Source organism: Lithobates pipiens, unplaced genomic scaffold (genome assembly GCF_037356315.1).
Source record: "Lithobates pipiens isolate NorthernLeopardFrog02 unplaced genomic scaffold, aLitPip1_a1.2 Scaffold_22, whole genome shotgun sequence".
In the NCBI taxonomy this organism is placed as follows: domain Eukaryota; kingdom Metazoa; phylum Chordata; class Amphibia; order Anura; family Ranidae; genus Lithobates; species Lithobates pipiens.
Window position 1 is genome coordinate 96,633,271 of NW_027507784.1, and position 19,343 is coordinate 96,652,613.

Consider the following 19,343-nt stretch of genomic DNA (forward strand, 5'->3'; position numbering starts at 1 on the left):
GGGGATCCAGAACCTTTTTTACAACCCTATCCCCTATATTGGGTGCCCGTCTGTAGATAAATCCCGGGGTTTTGGGTATCACCCCTCCCAAATATTTATCCCTACCCAGGATATGCCAATGTGTTCTAAAAATTTGTTCTACCTCTCTAAATTGATGATGGAAATTAGACAAAAATCTTAGTTGATGTTGTGACCCCTCCCCTTCCTTTCTCCTCCCCTCCAGGCAGGTTTCCCTTGGAATATTTGCAACCGTCCCAATAGTTTCATCCAAGATAGTTTCTGAGTACCCTTTCTGTATAAACCTCTCCTTCAAGATTTGGGACTGGGCTGCAAAATCCTCTTTAGTTGAACAGTTCCTGCGGACCCTTAGAAATTGCCCCTTAGGGATGTTTCTAATCCAGGATGGGTGGTGTCCGCTCTTAGTTGATAAATAGCTATTTCGATCTGTGTTCTTAAAATACACTGTCGTGCTCAATCTATCATCCTTTCTCTCTATCAGGAGATCAAGGAAGTTTACCGTAGTGGAACTAATATTGAACTCCAACTTAATATCATTCGTGTTGGAGTTCAATCTTTCCAAGAAATGTAAAACTGAGGCCTCTGTTCCCCCCCATATAAAAAACAGGTCATCTATGAATCTCCGATAAAAGATTAGTTGCGGACAGTCAATACCAAACACATATCTATCCTCCCACTCAGCCATGAATAAGTTGGCGAGGCTGGGGGCATATTTAGCCCCCATTGCCACGCCAACCTTCTGGGCAAAGAAGGATCCATCGAACCAGAAGTAGCTGTGGGTCATGCAAAAATCTAATGCCTGGCCCACAAACACCTTCCGGGAATGTGGAATATCCTCCCTCCTGCTCATGGCCCAATTGAGTGCCAGTAGGGCATCTTGATGTTGAATAATGGTATAGAGACTAGCCACGTCAGCCGTAACCAAATACACTTCCATGGTCGAGGGGATAGAGATCTCGTTGAGGGATTTTAACAAATCTGTTGTATCCCTCAAATACGCTCTTGTGTTTTTAACACTGGGTTGGAGTGCTCTATCCAAGTATTCGCCCAATCTCGACGTGACTGATCCTATCCCGTTTACAATAGGGCGAGGTGGAGGAGCCGTCACATCCTTATGAATTTTGGGCAAAGTATAAATTACCGGTATCCTGCAGGAGCTAGGGACCAAGTATTTCTTTTCTTTTAAATTAAGTACTCCCTTCCCATACCCCCACTCCACCAACAACTCTAATTGGCTCTTATATTCATCTGTAGGGTCTACGTTTAGTTTTTTGTAGGTGGTGGTGTCCCCTAACAGCTCCTCCAACTGGTTGTGATAGAATAATCTATCGAGGATTACCACCCCCCCTCCCTTATCTGCCGGGCGTATAATGATATCATTCTTTTCTTCTAGGGATGTAATCCCCTCCTTTATATATCTAGGGTTCACACCCTTGCTTACAGGGAGTTTTTCTAAATCATTTAATACCAAGTTTTTAAAAACCTCTACAAAGTGATTGGCAGTCAGCTGCGGGTTGAATAGTGACCGATTCCTCAGTCCACTATCCATTTGGCTATTAGGGTTATTAATCCCTACTTTCGGAGTATTAGGGTGCATCAAAAAATGTTTCTTGATGTTTAAAGTGCGAATATATTTGTGTATATCTATGTATACATCAAACTTATTCATACTCTGTCGTGGAGCACATTTAAGTCCCATATTCAGAATATTCATTTCCTTCTTATCCAATGTCACCTTGCTCAAATTGAAGATGCCATTGTCTAAGTGTCCCTCAGTCTTTTTCTTGGATTGTTTCCTCCATCCTGCCCTGCATCCCCTCCTCCTCTCCCCATTGGACCTCCTTGTTGGATAGGTGCATTTCTCTGTCCATTGGGCATGGTTGGAATATGCCCCCTTGGGGTTATCCCTCCCCCTCTTCCTCCTCTCCCCCTCTGATTTAAAAAAGGGGGAGGGGGAAGAGTACGAGGTGGGAGTCCAGGTTCATTCATCCTTCCATTTCCATCATCGTATGTCAAAGGCATAAACCTATTCTGTAATGGTATCGAATTGCCCCTTCCTCGATTACCATCATACCCATATTCCTGTCCCCATCTTTGGTTACTTTGGGGTGCATAGTGTGCTGGGTAAAGGCTCCTCTCCCCATAGGGTGATGGGTAATCGTAATAGTTCATGTGATAATCGTCTCCCCTTCCCCTCGAATATGGTGTAGGTGAGTGATAATTACCATAGGAACTAGCTCTACCCTGTTGAGTGTTATTATACCCTCGATTGGGTGTCTGGGTTAGGGGGGCTTTATTGTTGTTAGTCTTCACCTTCCCTACCCCTCCTTTATTCCCCAGCTTGGAGTTGTTATTTTCCTTAGTTGGAGGTTCATTAGTGCCACTAGATGCTTGGTTCTTTATGGCCTGCCCTTCATTCGACTGCCAGGCGTAGATCTTATTGTTTCTAAAATCAGTCGCATCTCTATTATATTTCTTAACCTTCTTTTTTTGAATATCTTTATCCCATTTCTCAAGTTTTTTCTTCATTGTCTCATTGAACTCCCTCATTTGATTGCTGTCTCCTAAAGGTTCTAATTTAATTTTCATTTGTTCAATCTGTTCCTTTAATTTAGCCAATTTTATCTCTTTCCTTTTTAAAACTAGAACTTGTAGCTCCATACCCATTTTATTAAAAAAAGTGAGCCATTCATCCATAAAAAGTTGGTCGTTTAGACCGTCTTGTGGGCATACTTCCCATCTCAGACTCCTGAAAATGAGACCCTCTTTTAAGTATTGTTCGAATGTGAGTACATCCCACCAGGTTTTAACCTGTTTCTCTAGTAAATGATCTAAAGTTTTCAAAAGACCTGTGATGTCTTCCTCCTCCTCCATCATTACATGGTTGTTGGAGAAAATATTAGCTGGATTAATCTGTCGTGAGGCTAGATAATTTATAGCCTCCATTCCTCCACCCGTGAGTGTAAAAGGCAATAGCCCACCTCAAGCTGCTCGTGATTATCTAAATGTTATGTTAATTTAAAGATACACACTCCACAAACCCTTTCCCTTTCTTCTTATGCATTTATAGAAAGATAACCTAACCAACAGCGAGGGTGAATCATTTGAAATCAAGGAATTCATGACATGCAATATGTCTTATATTGTATATTTGCTATGGCCAGTCTATAGTTTTATATACACTGGTTTGCACCCTGTGTGGGGGTATGGCTACTCAGGATTAGTTGACTTAATACAATGCGTCATACAGAGGGACACCGTTCACGTATATGGAGAGATACTACTGATGGTTATTAACATCACTAGAGGTAGCACTTTAAGGGTTCAACATTTTCTCAATGATGGAATGTGGGGACATGGAACTCAATACTTGATTATTGTGGAGATGGGGACACTTAGTCTCGATCCCGGCGCATGCGAGATCTATTAGCATGCAGGGTTTGTTAAACATTGAGACCGGAGCGGAACCTATAAAGCATCGAATGCAATATCTAAGGTCGAATGTTTCGACACACGTGACAAATATCGACGCACCGGCAGGAAACTGTAGCGAACTCTCAAATCGAATGTCTGGTGTGATGCGCTGGTTTTCGAGATGGAGGGGTCGAATGCTATGATTTGGGCATGCGCAAATCGGGCAGTTGGCGTCGGCGCGTGTTATGGACGTTAGTATACACTCCATTAATATGGGAGTGACAGAAGAAAAATTAAGGACGCTGATTCGACGATGGGGGAATATAAGGAGGGATGCTAGACCAGATAGCCAATCCCATGATTAAGTCTGATGTGACGAAACATGTCGGGGGCATGGCTATCTGGTGACTATTGAGCTGACATACACGGAGCTGGGAAGGAGGCACAGGACTAAGAGGACTGTTTCATCTGACTTGAAGGCGCCCTTTTTCGAATAGACCTGCTGTGTGGGACCAGGCGGGACGCACGAGGAGGGGTGAGATCAAGCGATACAGTACCGTATCTTATGAGTCTGCCGTGACCACCAATGCCCCGACGTATTCAGAATAGTATTGTGGAGTGAAGTTGTGAAGCGAGTCTTTTTACTCTCTTGAAGTGATTTTGCGTTTTTAAGTTCATGTGAGTGCATAAGGAGTGAGATTTTTTATACATTAAAGAGTGTTTGCAGTATTACACTATTGGGGTCTCCCTCTGTGATTTCTCTTTGAGGTATATATTTATACAATGAAGTGTTAAGTGGAGAAGTTCCAATCGGATGTGCTGGGGTCTGAATTTCATCTTGAGAGATCATTTGAAAGCCTTTGAGCCTCACACGAGAGTGTAAGGCTTAGCAGTCGGTGAGTGTTTTCACGAAGGGGGGAGTATAAATCACGGATGGTGTGGTGAAGGAGTCACTTGTAGAAAGGAATCTGAACACTGGATATTCTTCTTATGCATTTATAGAAAGACTTTCTGTAATCTGGATGCTTTTTCGAATATTGTGTGGTGGATGGACTATATTCACATTCGTTTATATATTTTTCACTATATGTGTAATTTAAATGTAAATTTGGGTATTCACTGAGTGATTAATATTTATATATTTTGTTATTGACTAGACAATTTATGATTTGAGATAGGATCACTGAGGAGGTGAGGATTTGTGCACTGAAAGGTACACAGGTTATAGCGCCACGTGCAACTAATTAGTTTTTTGGATATTTACTACTATTTTTGTATGCACTTTTTTATATGTGACATTTTATGGTAAGTGGCAGCTAAGATATAAAATATTGAGTTATCCACAGCGCTGTGATGATACACTAGGGAAAGGGTTTGTGGAGTGTGTATCTTTAAATTAGGTTATATTATCGTATGAATTTAATATTTTCTTTATTTTATGAATGGATTAGTCTCGAGGAAGATATTGTAGGGACAAAAATAAAATATTTACCATGGATAAAACCTAATCTAAGACCAAAAGAAAAAAAACGACCGATTTTTGTAAAATTTACTTTAAAAATATTGGATACCATGCTGAAAAAAGGAAAATTATCCACTAGAGTGGGACCCATGACTCCAAGAGAGAGAGGAAAGGGGAAGGAAATTTAAAACTTTTTTTTTTCTTTGATATTATTGTTGGGTGGTATTGAATAAGAATGAAATTTTGAATGTTGAATTTTTTATGGAAGGTGATGTTTGATAAATATGTTAAAAACTGAATAAAAAGTAATTGAAAACAAAAGTTTTTTTTTTTTGGCTGGAGCTACACTTAAAAAATGTACCTGTTACGACTTACAAACAGATTCAACTTAAGAACAAACCTACAGGCCCTGTCTTGTTTGTAACCCGGGGATCGCCTGTAGCAGCACCATTCGTTTACCTGGCACTTCAGCTCCAATCACATGGTTGCACAGACAACAATGAACAATCATGATTTTTTTTTATATGTAGCTGTAGCATATATAAGCTACATATTAAAAATTACCAGTGGTTGTTAAATAAGGTCAGTGTAGGTAATGTGTTCTTTGGATTATCTGATTTATCTTCACCATTTCCTAATTTTTATTTTTTTTATTTTTATCCCTGTAAATGTTCTTAGATGAATGACCTTAGAAAAAAAGGAAATTTTGAATTCACCTTACTTCAAATGTTATCAGTGAAATGGTACTTCTTTTCTTACAGATACGTGAGTATCCAGTATACAATCTCCTGAAAGCACAGACCCAGAAAAGGATGGGAGATGTTCAAGAAGCCATTAAAACACTAAAGATGGCAATGAACTTACCTGGAATGAAGAAAGGAAGCACTACAGCAAAGTCAAAAGGAAGAAAAGTAGAGATCAGTGCCAGCGACAGGGTATCTATTTACCTGGAGCTTGTAGATGCTCATCGTATGAATGGCGAGCAGGTAAAGGAGGAATAAATCTTTTGTAAAGGCATTTTTTTTTATTCTGTTCTGTGTCTGCTCCCATAGCAAATGAATTAAAGTATTACAAGGCATTTTGTGCTCACAAAGGGAATTTAAATCCTTTGTGGTTGTTGAGGAATATATCCATTTTTTTTATCTGGGTTCAGCTTTAAAGGGTAAATCCACTTTTGTGGGGGAAAAAAATAGCAAATAAAGAAAAAAAAGAATATAGTGCATATGATTGCGACCCTAATCATTTTGTGATTGAATGTTCTTAAAAATTACCCTTCCTTTTCAATCTGCAGCCAATGTAATTTTCTGAGAAGTTCCACCAATTTTACTAGAAGTCTACCTAAGATACAAGTCAGGTTTCAGGCATCCCTTGCAAAAAAAAAAAATTCATTTTTTGAGAGATGCTTTCAATAGGAACCCGTCTAAAGAGAAATGTCCTCATTAGTGCACTGTAGCTCCACACCTGACAGTTAATCATGAAACCACTCCCATTAGATTCACTCAGAACAGAGGCACACATGGATTTCTTCAGAACAACAAAAGGTAGGAATCTGCAACAAAGTTGTTATAATCCTTGCAATGTACATAGATCACACAGAGGGGAATGTTTTTTTTTTCTCATCAAAAGTGGAGTTGCGCTTTAAATTTTTAAAAACCAGACAGGCTCATTGTAAGGTCAAAAGAGAAAAAAAAGAAAAATACATGAATAATCATCATACACTCAAGCAGTGGCCTTGTGTACTTTATTTTGGAAAAGTAAATTTGAATTATTGGTCTTTTTTTTTTATGTATTTATTTATTTTGTATGCGGAGACAGGATTTGATTTTATATTATTAAATTGAAGGTTAGCTTTTACAATTCTGTTTTAATGATAACTTTAACATTAGAGTTTTTTCTCATTGGCCATAGCGGTCAAACATTTTTTTATGACCTGCAGTGGAAAGAAGAGATTGTCTCACTGATTCCCTTTGAAAAGTTTTCCAATGTGAGGACCTATATACTGCCCGATATTATGTTTACTCAATAACCTTTCTTTGTTGCTATTTCTGTACATGTATCTAAAGCACGAGGCAGCAAAGGTATTACAAGATGCTATCAATGAATTTACTGGAACAGCAGAAGAACTGCGTCTCATGATTGCAAATGCGGAGCTGGCTCTGACTCATGGCGATGTGGAACAAGCATTATCCATGCTTCGAAATGTCTCTCCAGAGCAACCTTACTTTGTACAGTCCAAGGAAAAAATGGCTGATATTTATCTGCAGCACCGAAAAGATAAGAAGCTCTATGTCAGCTGCTACAGGTAAAATACTTTCATTTCGCAATTCTTTCTAGGGTAGATTTACTGTCAACGTCCCTTCTACTCATAAAGGAATATGCATAAAAAAAAAAATAACAAATAGAAAGTGATTGTAAAACAACTCATTTGGTTTAAAAAAATAAATGAAAGGTAAAACATTTGTGCACAGGAAAAAAAAAACAAAAAAAAACATTCCCCCCCCCCCTTTTTTTTTTTTCTTAATAAGTGACCACATACCTTTTTGTTCTCAGCTGCATAAGAGCTAGGGGGAGGAGAAGCAGCAGCACACTAAGCTTCCAAGTAAAAGGCTGTGCAGGAGGGGGCACGTCAGGACAAGTCTGATCATTGGAGGAGAGCATGCTGAGTTCCCAGCACAGCTAGAGAACTCATCCACAGTGTGTTCTCCTGCTTGGCGTGGTCATTTTTTAATAGGAAAGCAGAGGGACAGGCAGGAACACTGGTGATTTCACACAAAGGAAGCAATACAAAGAGATCAGGATACTTTTTCAAGTTAGATTGCCAGAAGAACAATGTGGACAATGTCATAGCTTTTACTGTACAGTTTGAGGATAAATAGTTTCACGGTGCCTGTAGCTACAGTGTTCAATGAAGGTTTACTACTGGATGGAGTTCTTAGGAAAAAAAAGGTAAATTTATGTGAAATGTTTTTAATGTGCATCTGTTTTTCAGGGATCTGGTTGAGAAGGTTCCAAGTTCTCAAACATATCTCCTCCTTGGCGATGCCTATATGAATATTCAAGAGGTAAGATGAACAGCCTAGACTTCTCTGTATTGAGATCTACTGCACTTGCAACGATTACTATAAGAAGAAAATATAGGCTAACTTTAAACAGTCATAGATAGACACATTTTGGTAGAAATGTGAAACATCATTAATAGTATCTATTTTTTATCTTTTAATAAAGCCGGAGAAAGCCATAGATGTTTATGAGCAGGCTTTGAAGAAGAACCCCAAAGATGGAACACTTGCCAGTAAAATTGGTAAAGCTCTGATCAAGACACACAACTATGCCAAGGTACTTGCCATGCTTTTTCCTGATCTACAGTACATTATTTTCGTGTACTTAATCATATGTCATTGGCAATGTGTTGGGTCTTCGACAGGCTATTAGTTACTATGAAACCGCTTTGAAAAGCGGTCAGCAGAGTTTTCTCCGCTATGACTTGGCTGAGCTCCTATTAAAGCTGAAGCATTATGAGAAGGCAGAGAAAGTTCTACAGCAAGCACTGGATCATGAGACCGGTATGACTGAGCCACTTATTTGCACAATAGCAATTACAATTAAAATGTCTAACATAATCTGCAGAATTTTCTTTGCAGCATTCCTTTTATTAAATGATCTGATTTTAGTTTGTTTTTGCCTTTTTAAGTTAATGAACTATCTCCTCTTATGGATGACAGCCGTTACCATGTTCTGCTTGCAAAAATTTACAGCAAGATGGAGAAGACAGAAGATGCCATTGTTTCCTTACAGAGAGTAAGTTTTTTTTATCTATATATTCATATTGTTTTGTTCACTATCCTTTAAAATGTCTATTTAACCTATTAACGCGGAGTTCCACCCAAAAGGTGATTCCTATCCCCCCTCTGGTGCCACATTTGGCACCTTTTCGGGGGGGGGGGGGGGGGGGGAAGCGGGTACCTGTTTTTTACAGATACCCTGTCCCCATTTCCGGGAGACCAGGCCGTGGCAAAGTACATCAGCAGCTCGGCCTCCCTCCCCTTCTGCCAAACCAGTGAGAGGTGAAAAGCTTTGAGCGTCATCGAGCGTGTGCAGGTCGCAGCTCTGCACTAGGCCGGCCACAACAAAACCTCAAGGTGTGCCGAGGCCAGCAGCCACCCTGTACTGATCAGAGAGTGGGTCTGTAATGGAATGTCTCCCAGCTCTTCAGGACTGGTAAGTACAGCTCTCCCTGCCTCAGTGGGGCTGAGCAGCTGGGCATTCCCTGGGAGGTCGATTCGGGGGTCCCTCACCTCCCTCTCTTCTCTCCCTGTCCCTATCTTCCTCCCCCCCGTGGGGGATGCTGCATGTGGCTGCTGAGCAGTGTGTGTGTGTCTGTAACAGGGGCTCTCCGGCGGGGGCTCTCACCTGTGGGGGGGGGGGGGGCTGCGCCCTGAGTCCTGTTTCTCATGTCCCTGGAGGTGCCTGTGTGGCTGTGCCTGTGTCCCTTGCATCGCTGATCACCGCCATTTGTTCAGCTCTGTCCCTCATGGTTTCAGTATCAGAGGCCATCTTAGGTGTGGGCAAAGGAAAGCATGCTCTCCTGGGCTTCGGCGGCCATTTTCCCTGTGATTTGTCCTTATACTGGACGCCGGTGGCCATTTTTTAGAAGCCTGAACCCGTTTTTCAGCTTTCTGTAGTGGCAGCATGTGTCCCTGTGCTCTGGTGGCCATTTTCCCACTGTTTTATGTCCTTATACTGGACGCTGGGCGGCCATTTCCTTTGAGCCTGAGCACATTGCAGAGCGGTTTCAGCGCCATTAGCAGCAGCTTTCACTGACACAGAGCGGATTCCTCTGCACCTGGGAGCCAAGAGAGACCACAGGCACTACTTGCTGGATAGCGCAGAACCTTACAGGGTGGTGAGTCCTGCAGGAAAGAGCCCCTCAGCCAGCAGCAGTACGGAGGGTGGGACTGTCACTGTCCTAAGCCAACTTCAGATGGCAGAGTCAGCATGGCTTCAGAAACTGGTGTTTCTTCCCCCGAAATCCAGGCAATTGCAACCAGTTCGCCAGCGGAATGCGCAATGCCTTTGGAAACCTTGTCGGCGGTTCTCAGTTCGTTCGTTGCCAAGATGGAGGCGTGCGTGGGCGCAAAGGTGCTAAAAAAAATTTCAGATGACGCTGACCAGGACCGTTCGGACAGTGAGCATGAGTCCCCGTCCGGGTCTGTGCGCAACAAAGCGCTTGTTGGAGCACTTATCACAGCTGTGCATGATACCCTGAAGATTCAGGAGCCAGCAGATCATTTGCTGATGTAGCGGTCCCTTTTGGGTCCCGTAAGCCAGCGCGTTTACCTAAGGTATTCCCATATCTGACTTATTTTGACAAGTTCATTTACAAGAAATGGGGTCGCCCGCAATGGACCTTTTCGGTCCCCAAATACATGGCAGTGCATTACCCTTTTGGGGAGAGCCTTCTCAAAAAGTGGTTGGCTCCTCCGGTCATGGATCCCCCAGTATCCAGGTTAAACAAAGCAACCACGATCCCGGTAGAAGGGACTCCTGCGTTTAAGGATCCCACGGACAGGAAGGCCGAGACAGTGTCTCGTTCCTTGTTTACGGTTGTGGGGTCAGCCGTGCGACCAGTACTGGCATCCGCACTTGTGTCGCAGACACTAACTGAGTGTGCAAAACTGTTGCACCGCGTATTGGGAGAACAGGTTTCTCCTGTCTGCATCAGACCAACTAGTGCAAGGCCTTAAGTATGTTTGTGATGCAGCCCTGGATACTCTTCTTCTGTTGTCCAGGGCTTCAGTGTCAGCAGTGGTGCCTGCGGTGCCTGATTTGGTTAAAATGCTGGTCTGCTGACCAGGCATCCAAGAAAGCCCTGACGGATCTTCCCTTCCTTGGCGACCGGCTCTTTGGATGACATTATTAAAAATGCCACAGATGGTAAGAGTGCACTACTCCTGCAGGCCAGGAAGCCTAAGGAGCCATGCCATAGGCAAGGGCCCTCATTTTCCCGCTCACAAACAGCTTTTTAGTCCGCCTGGAGCTTCGGCAAAACGTCCCCAGCCCGACAGGACGACCACGGAAGGACAGAAACATCACTGGAACTGCAAGCCTGCAAACAAAAGTGCTACCGCATGAAGGTTTGCCCCCACCTATGACTCAGGTGGGGGGTCGCCTTCGGGAGTTTACAGCCTGGTGGTCCTCTCGACTGTCCGACCATTGGGTCTGCAATCTGATTTCCTATGGCCACAAGATAGTGTTCCTCTCTTGGCCGCAAAACAGATTCTTCCCCTACAGCATACCCGTTCTCCCGGCTCGCCAGGAGGCCCTCTTGGGGGCAGTAAGTTTGTAGTTCCCAAGAAGGAAGGGGTACGTCCAATCTTGGATCTAAAAGCCCTCAATCACTTTGTGAAAGTGCAGAGGTTCAGAATGGAATCAGTTCGCTCAGTAGTCGCTGCACTCCATCAAGGGAACTCCTTGGCGTCCTTAGACATCCAGGATGCGTATCTGCACATACCCATATGTCTTCGGCATCAAAAGTTTCTGCGGTTTGCATTCGGGGAAGCCCACTACCAGTTTGTGGCTCTCCCTTTTGGTTTTGCATCAGCCCCCCGAGTCTTTACCAAAGTACTGGCTCCAGTTTTGGCATTGTTGCAGGATCACGATCGTGGGATACCTAGACGATCTCCTCCTGAGAGCATCTTCCACCTCAGAATTAGAAGAGGATGTGGAGATCACCATGCAGACACTGCAAGAATTTGGGTGGGTGTTGAACCTAAAAAAGTCGGTGGTAGTACTGACTCAGCATTTGGAGTACCTAGGCTTGCTGCTGGACTCCATAGAAGCGAGTGTTTCTCCTTTCAGACAAGCTGCAGACTCTCAGAGCCGCGGTGAAACTGCTGGTGAACCGCAAGTGGTCGTCGCTACGCTTTTGCATGCGAGTACTGGGCCTCATGGTAGCCTCCTTCGAGGCAGTGCCTTATGCCCAGTTCCGCACCAGAGTCCTGCAGTGGATCTTCTGGCCTCCCGTCTCAATCGGAAGGTGCCGAGATTCGTGTCCAGGACAAGAGATCCGTGGGCAGACGCGTTGGTGGCTTTGTGGGGTCAGTACCAGCTGATCTACGCCTTTCCTCCAATAAAAATGTTACCACGTCTGCTTTGCAGAGTGCAAGTCGAGGGGATCCCAGTAATTCTGGTTGCCCCAGATTGGCCTCAGCTTCCTTGGTACGCAGACCTAGTGCGCCTGGTGGCAGACACCCATGGCGACTGCCGTTGCGAGAGGACCTTCTGTCTCAAGGTCTGATTCTCCATCCTGCTTTACCCATCGCTGGCTTTAACGGCATGGCTATTGAGAGCCAGGTGTTGAGGAACCAGGGTCTTTCGGACTCTGTGATCCCTACTACGGTATGCTGAGAGCACCTGGAAGGCCTACATCTCCATGTGTGACGAGAGGATGGCATCCGCGCTCCTTTTTCTATATCCAGGATCCTGCTGTTTCTTCAGCAAGGGGTGGACCAGAAATTGGCGTTAAGCACCATTAAAGGACAAATATCAGCCTTGGCTGTCTTTTTTTTCAACGACCTTTGGCATTTCACTCACTAGTGAGTACATTTGTTCAGGGGGTGCGACATGTAGTCCCTCTGGTGCTTCCACCATTACCCCCGTGGGATCTGAACCTGGTGTTATCGGCGCTCCAAAAAACGCTGTTTGAAAATATCAGGGAGATTCCCCTGTTGACCCTTTCCCAGAAAGTGGTCTTTCTAGTGGCCATCACATCGGCCAGGAGGGTTTCGGAACTGGCGCCTTTGTCCTGCAAGTCGCCCTATCTGGTGGTCCACAAGGATGAGGTGGTGTTGCGTCTGCAACCGTCCTTTCTGCCGAAGGTGGTCTCAGCGTTTCACATCAGTGAGGACATTGTATTACCATCCTTGTGTCCTAAGCCGACATCCTAAGGAAGTGGCCCTTCACACTCTGGACGTGGTTCGAGCTCTAAAAGTGTATTTGTCTGCCACAGCTCCCTTTCGGAAATCAGACTGACTGTTTGTTTCGGTGGCTGGTCCAAAGAAAGGCATGGCGGTCTCGTCGGCCACAATTTCCAGGTGGATCAGACAGATTGTAATACAAGCCTACGCCTTGAAGGGGCAGATGCCGCAGTTCTTTTACATTCACTGGAAACCTGCAATTATTTCAAAACCTAATTGTAAAGTATGGGAATCTGCTAAACATGTTAGATATTAAGGGTTTCACTCAATAAATCCCTCTCTAGGCCAAACACCTGCTCCTGGAAATCCTCAAACTTTAGGCCTTTGGAAAATGGAAGGGTGCTTGTATTCTAACTCCAATCCGACCTCTTCTTAAACAAAAACAATTGCTTACAATATCTACAGCCGCACCATGCTCTCCACTCCTAGCTGGGTACTACTATCCTGATGATGGCCCCCACTGCACTCTGAGTGGGCTACAACTACTAGCACAAAGGGATTGCTCTCCCTATTGCACATTTACGCACCAACTTTATCCATCAACTCCCTATGAGGTGTAGGCAATAGTGGAAGACTAACCTAGGTGCGATTTCCAAGGAGACCCGGTAGGATATACTACAGGCGCTCTCACAGACCTCCCGCTTTTGCTCTGCTTCTCATAGAGATCCTGAACTCAAATTAATTTTTCTTTTGTAGTTCGGTTTCTAATGTACTGGTCCAGGAGGTGACTCCTGTTGTGCTAAGTGTGGCTGCAACTTGGGAGACATGTTACATTTACTTTTTAGAGGCCCAAAATTACTGTGAGACTGGGACAGGGACATTTTGACTACAAATATTGTCTTTGGCACGATATTAAATGATACCCCATTTATCTGTATCCCGGGATACTTAAATTCCTCAATACAAGTTGATGGGCTATATACACTGATCACCCATAACTTTATGACCACCCAGCTAATATTAAGTACATCCCATTTTTGCCTCCAAAACAGCCCTGACCCGTTGAGAGATGAACTCCGCGGGACCTCTGAAGGTATGTTGTGGTATCTGGCATCAAGCCCTCAAAGCAGATCCTTTAAATCCCGTAAGTTGAGAGGTGGGGCCTCCATTGGATCGGTCTTGTTTTTCCAACACATCCCATAGATGCTTGATTGAATTAAGATCTGGAGAATTTGGAGGCCAAGTCAATACCTCAAAGACGCCTTCTTCCTTTGCTTCCATGTTCCAGTTTTGATGCTTATGTGCCTATTGTAAGTGCTTTTGCCTATAGACATGGGTCAGCATGGACACCCTCATCTGTTCACAGCCACGCAGCCCCTTACACAAAAAAGGGTGATACACTCTGTGTTCTGCCACCTTTCTATCTGAACCAGCATTAACTTTTTCAACAATTTGATCTACAGTAGTTGTTCTATTGGATTGGACTACATCGGCTAGCCTTCATTTCCCCCATGCATCATTGAGCCTTGGCTGTCCATAACCCTGTCACAGGTCACCAGTTTTCCATCCTTGGGCCACTTTTGGTAGGTCCTGACCACTGCAGACGGGGCATATCCCACAGGAGTTTTGGAGTTACCTTGATCCAGTCAACTAGCTATTATAGTACACCCTTGTCGGAGTCATTCAAGTCATTAAAAATCCTTACACTTGCCCATTTTTGCAGCTTTCAAAACACCAACTTCAGGGACAACATGTTTACTCGCTACCTAAAATATCCCACCGACTTTCAGGTGCCAATGTAACAAGATAATCCATGTTTTTTACTTTACTTGCCAGTGGTCATAATGTTGTGACTGATTGGTGTTTATCCCGGCAGTATCAATAGGCTGGTTAAATCCCAGTCTTCTCACTTGATCCTATAGATTCCCTGGTCCTGTTTTGTTTACTATGGTGACCTGCAGGCCACACTTTCTACAGGCCGCTTGTGACCCAAGGACTGCGCTACATAATATGGCTGTGCTGGAACACTGACGTGACATATACAGAGAGGCTTTTAAAATAAGGATATTGTTAAAGAATGAAACTTTGCAAAATAAACTGAACTTCTGTCTCTATCTATGTTGTCAGGCTCGAGAACTGCAAGCCAGGGTACTGAAGAGGGCACAGCTAGAGCAACCAGATGCAGTTCCAGTCCAGAAAGTGCTAGCAGCAGAAATCTGTGCCGAAATTGCCAGACATGCTGCAGCCCAGCGTGACTATGAGAAGGCAATCAAATTTTATAAGGAAGCTCTGGTGTACTGTGAAACTGACAATAAGGTGAGAAGTACTGAACTGTATCTTTGCAGACAGATGGCTCACTGACTTTTGTTTAGTATAGAGGTGTGCGGTCTGTGGATTGGTAACTTCATAGTCGTGTACAACAATATTTCTCAACTTCAGTCCTCAAGTACCCCTAACAGGTCATGTTTTCAGGCTTTCCATTATTTTGCACAGGTGATTTGATCAGTTTCACTGCCTTAGTAATTACCACAGCCGTTTTATCTGAGGGAAATCCTGAAAACATGACCTGTTGGGGGTACTTGAGGACTTTAGCTGAGAAAACATTGGTGTACAATGTTAAAGAAATAGGATGATTGTAGTATTAGAGTGAATTTTTTAATCAGAAAAATATTTATTATTATATGTTTTATATGCCACATAGCTAGTCTAAGGCCCCCTTTCACACAGGTATTCTGATCAGATTCGCCTGTCAGTTTCTCAGGTGGACCTGATCGGAAAGTCCATGCAGCCTTATGGACAGGCAGATGTAATAGGACTTGTGTCTGTTTACATCCGCTTACCTCTGGGTCCTTCCATGTCTGGCAAAAAAACAAAAAGACTGCGTTCTGACCTGGTCCACAAAAACAGAAGTAGCCTGATGTAAACAGACAATGGAGTCCATTTACACCCGGCCATCTATAGAGCTGACTGGGGTCTGCCCATGTCATTCCGGCATAAACTGAATGGACATGGACATGGATGTGACATCCATCCCATTTGGCTCCGATAAGCAGGAGGTCTACTTGGGCATCCCTGCTGATTATAACAGACTCCGCTCTGTGTGAAAGGGGCCAAAAGGAAACAGAAATTTCCTGTTTACATAAGTCAATATATCCCATGTTGGTTCAAACCATCCTTTTGAGCAACTTGCTGGCAGGGGATAGCTACCCTTTTACACATCAGACCCTCTGGCATTCCTTTGTATAGCATGGGTGGCCCTTGTTAATTGGATGAGCAAAACACATGATTAGGATATAATACACACGTCTTTTATCTTGAATATTAACTTTAGACAGGCCATAGATTATGCGATTTTCTTTCCTGCAACCGTGGGTTGCGGGAAAGAGAATCACTGGATTCCCCCATCAACACTGTGTTGATGAGGGAATCCCTCCCGCAGAGCTATCATATTCTCTTGGCAGGGGTGCGTGGGAAGCCATCCCTGCTGGGAGAGCACAGTGATTGTTACTAGGGGCTATAGCTGCTGGCAATAATCACATGCCAAAGATCCAACATGCTGATTATACCTCAATAGACTTGGGTAAAATCAGTCTGCCCACAGATGGTTTGAAAAAAATCAAAAACAGTTTTAACAGCGCCACAGGTAAATCACATCAGCCAAGAAATAATCAAACAATGGACTGCAGCTTTCTCAGAGTCAAAAATGGAAGGGTAAAATTAAGAGAAAGATTAGTGCAGGTCTGTAATATTCTGAAGCATAGAATGTAGTCCTCAATATAAGATTAAATCTATTAAATATGTTTGTAATCATACATTATTATGTGCAAATATGCAAATTAATATGTGTAATTATATACACTGTGCGAACATGCAGTGAAACTGATTTTATATGTGAATAAATCAATAATATTTAGTGGATAAATAATTATATAAGTGGTATATATTATTACCAATAATAAAGTGCAATGTGTATGTGCAAATCTGTATCTATATATGGTTTGAATCTCAGGCAGTCCCTGCTGAACCAGCCAAGATTCCAAACATCTGTGGCCAGCCTTATTCATCTGTCCTGATGAATTGGACAATACTCCATGAAATACATTAAAGCGGAGGTCCACCCCAAATTACAGTCCTAGGTCTATGTGATCCCCCCTTCCCTAATCGCTAGGTAACCCCCTTACCTTTCAGCTGTCTTCTTCTGTTCTTTTCTTATTTTAAATTTTCTGCCTCTGGAGATTGCGGAAAGGGGCGGAGCCGATGCGGAAAGGGGCGGGGCTTCAGCAGCAGGTCACTTCTTCCTGTCTGCCGCAGGGGCTCCTGGGATCGTTTTTTTTCCCCCAGGAGTCTGTGCTGTGCCCAGGCTCGAGATCTCGCGCGAGGAAGAGAAGGGAAGTGACGTCATCACGACACCCACGTTCTCTTTCTTTCATTGTTTATCTCCGTTGCCATCACAACGGGGCGGGACTTCCGACAACAACACCCGTTGTCATGGCAACCGGAGCTGTTGACGGCGCTCGATATTGCGCTGACTGCGCATGCGCGAGATCTTTTATCGAACGGGCGGTGCATGCTGGTCTTTTAGCAGCACACTCTCCCGGAAGAGGATGCCTGTGGGCTTCACATGCCCACAGGCAAAATGACAACCGTCAGGAGACGGTTTTATAAAATCGTTTTCGATGAGAAAACAGCATGCTGCTGTTTTGAAAAAAAGTAAGTGTTATATTTCATAATACTAATGATTGTCAGTATGCCACAAAAAAAAAGGTTAAAGACAGTGGAATCCCGCTTTAATACTGACCCCTCAAGCGCCAGTGGCGCAACAGTGAAAGTCAATTGTACATCAGTCTGATTGCATGATGTATAATATTAGAAAGGGAATAGGTTGAAGGAAGAGATGAACTAAAGGTATGGAATTCTGTTAGAATTATTCATAAAAAGAAAATGCCTTTTATGGTGTTTGGATTAAAGCTGAATTTAAGGATATCCAAAAAGTTCCTATTATTTATTTTTTATTTTTTGCATGTATAGTTTGTTTTGATGCTTTTTGTGCTTTTGCTGTTAAGGTAATAATGGAGCTTGCACATCTGTATCTTGCTCAAGATGATATTGACTCATGCCAGCAGCAATGTGCCCTCTTATTGAAGAATGACCAGAACAATGAAGCTGCTGCAATGGTAAGTGCAAGCTACCTGATCAAGGATATATGGTAATCTAAAAGAAACGGGTATGTTTTGTTTACCTTGATATGAATTGTTAAGCCCCGTACACATGGATCGAATACTGGTTCAACAGAAACCAAGTGACATTTGACCTGTGTGTGTACGGTAGCCTGTCCAGCTTCTGTCAAAGAGGCATGACCAAAAAAAACATTGGCATATCGACATCTGATCAGCACTCTCAGCCAATGGCCAGACCCTGGCAGGAATTTCATCTAAACTTAAAGTCAGCAGCCACAAGTAGTGTAGATGCTGAATTAAAAAAACAAATACCAGCCCATGAAATTCAGTGCTGTCTTCATTACACTCTAATGCCTCGTACACGCGGTCGAACTGTTTGACAAACTTAGTCCGTTGAAACACATTTCAGCGGACAATCCGCTCGTGTGTGGGCTTCAGCGGACTTTTTCAGCATGCAGTCCGGAGTACTAAGAATTTCGGTTTTTCCAAAAATCTGTCCGTCGTACTTTGGTTTCAGCAGACAATACGGTCGTCAGTATGCTAGTCCGACGGACTAAGAATGGCGCATGCCCAGAAAGGATTTACAGGGCTTTGCTGTGTCTTGGACTTCCTATTTCTAGTCCCGTCGTATGTGCTGTACGTCATCGCGCAAGCTTTCGTCGGACTGTTTGTGTATCCGTGTGTGGTCAAGTCCGTTCAGTGGAAAGTACGACGGATTGTCCGTCGGATTGTATGACGGACTAAGTACGTCAAACAGTTCAACCGTGTGTACGCGGCATTAGTCCTCACAGCATTTCTTTACTTCTGTGCTACTGTTTTGAATTTGGGGGCTAGCTATCACTTAAAGCTGCCCCCCTGTTCATTTGTGAAATTGGTTGCTTGTGGGGAAACTGTCCTGGAACCTGCAAACAGAACTTAAAGTAGCACATCTCTTTTTTCAATTTAGTAACATGTAACTTAAAAAAAAAAAAAAATGAAAAAACGTACTTGCTTGATGCAGTGCTTTTTGCACAGAGCAGCTCCAATCCTCTCCTGCCGGCGCTCTTGGCTCCTCCCCCTCGAACAGTGCCTCCAGAGAAAACCGCTCTGTGTCCATATGACACACAGAGCTGCAGCTCGCACCCTCCACCCCCTGTTCCCAAGCTGGTTGCTCGCAGTGCACTCTGTTCTGTATTATTATCCGCTATTTTTGTGAACTACAAAACGCCTCCATTCAGTGTTGTGGAGAAAAGAACAGGGAAGGTGTTCTGTAGCCCTGTTGTAAGGTGACAACACTGTTCCTCCAGTCATTCTGTATGGTGTGCATTGTCCCCCTAGGACAGGAATGCATTTATTCTCGCACCAGCTGAGAATAAA

The 19,343-nt window shown here is 43.6% G+C and overlaps 1 protein-coding gene across 1 annotated transcript in view; it reads left to right on the top strand.

Annotated features, from left to right (window-relative positions):
- Nucleotides 1-19,343, top strand: part of TTC21B (tetratricopeptide repeat domain 21B) — a 119,280-nt gene that overhangs the window by 71,613 nt on the left and 28,324 nt on the right. The window contains exons 14-21 of the mRNA XM_077447923.1: nucleotides 5,656-5,880; nucleotides 6,958-7,196; nucleotides 7,884-7,956; nucleotides 8,120-8,230; nucleotides 8,319-8,457; nucleotides 8,586-8,692; nucleotides 14,938-15,126; nucleotides 17,874-17,984. Coding sequence (XP_077304049.1) covers nucleotides 5,656-5,880; nucleotides 6,958-7,196; nucleotides 7,884-7,956; nucleotides 8,120-8,230; nucleotides 8,319-8,457; nucleotides 8,586-8,692; nucleotides 14,938-15,126; nucleotides 17,874-17,984 — 1,194 coding nt within the window. The remainder of the gene's footprint in view (nucleotides 1-5,655; nucleotides 5,881-6,957; nucleotides 7,197-7,883; nucleotides 7,957-8,119; nucleotides 8,231-8,318; nucleotides 8,458-8,585; nucleotides 8,693-14,937; nucleotides 15,127-17,873; nucleotides 17,985-19,343) is intronic.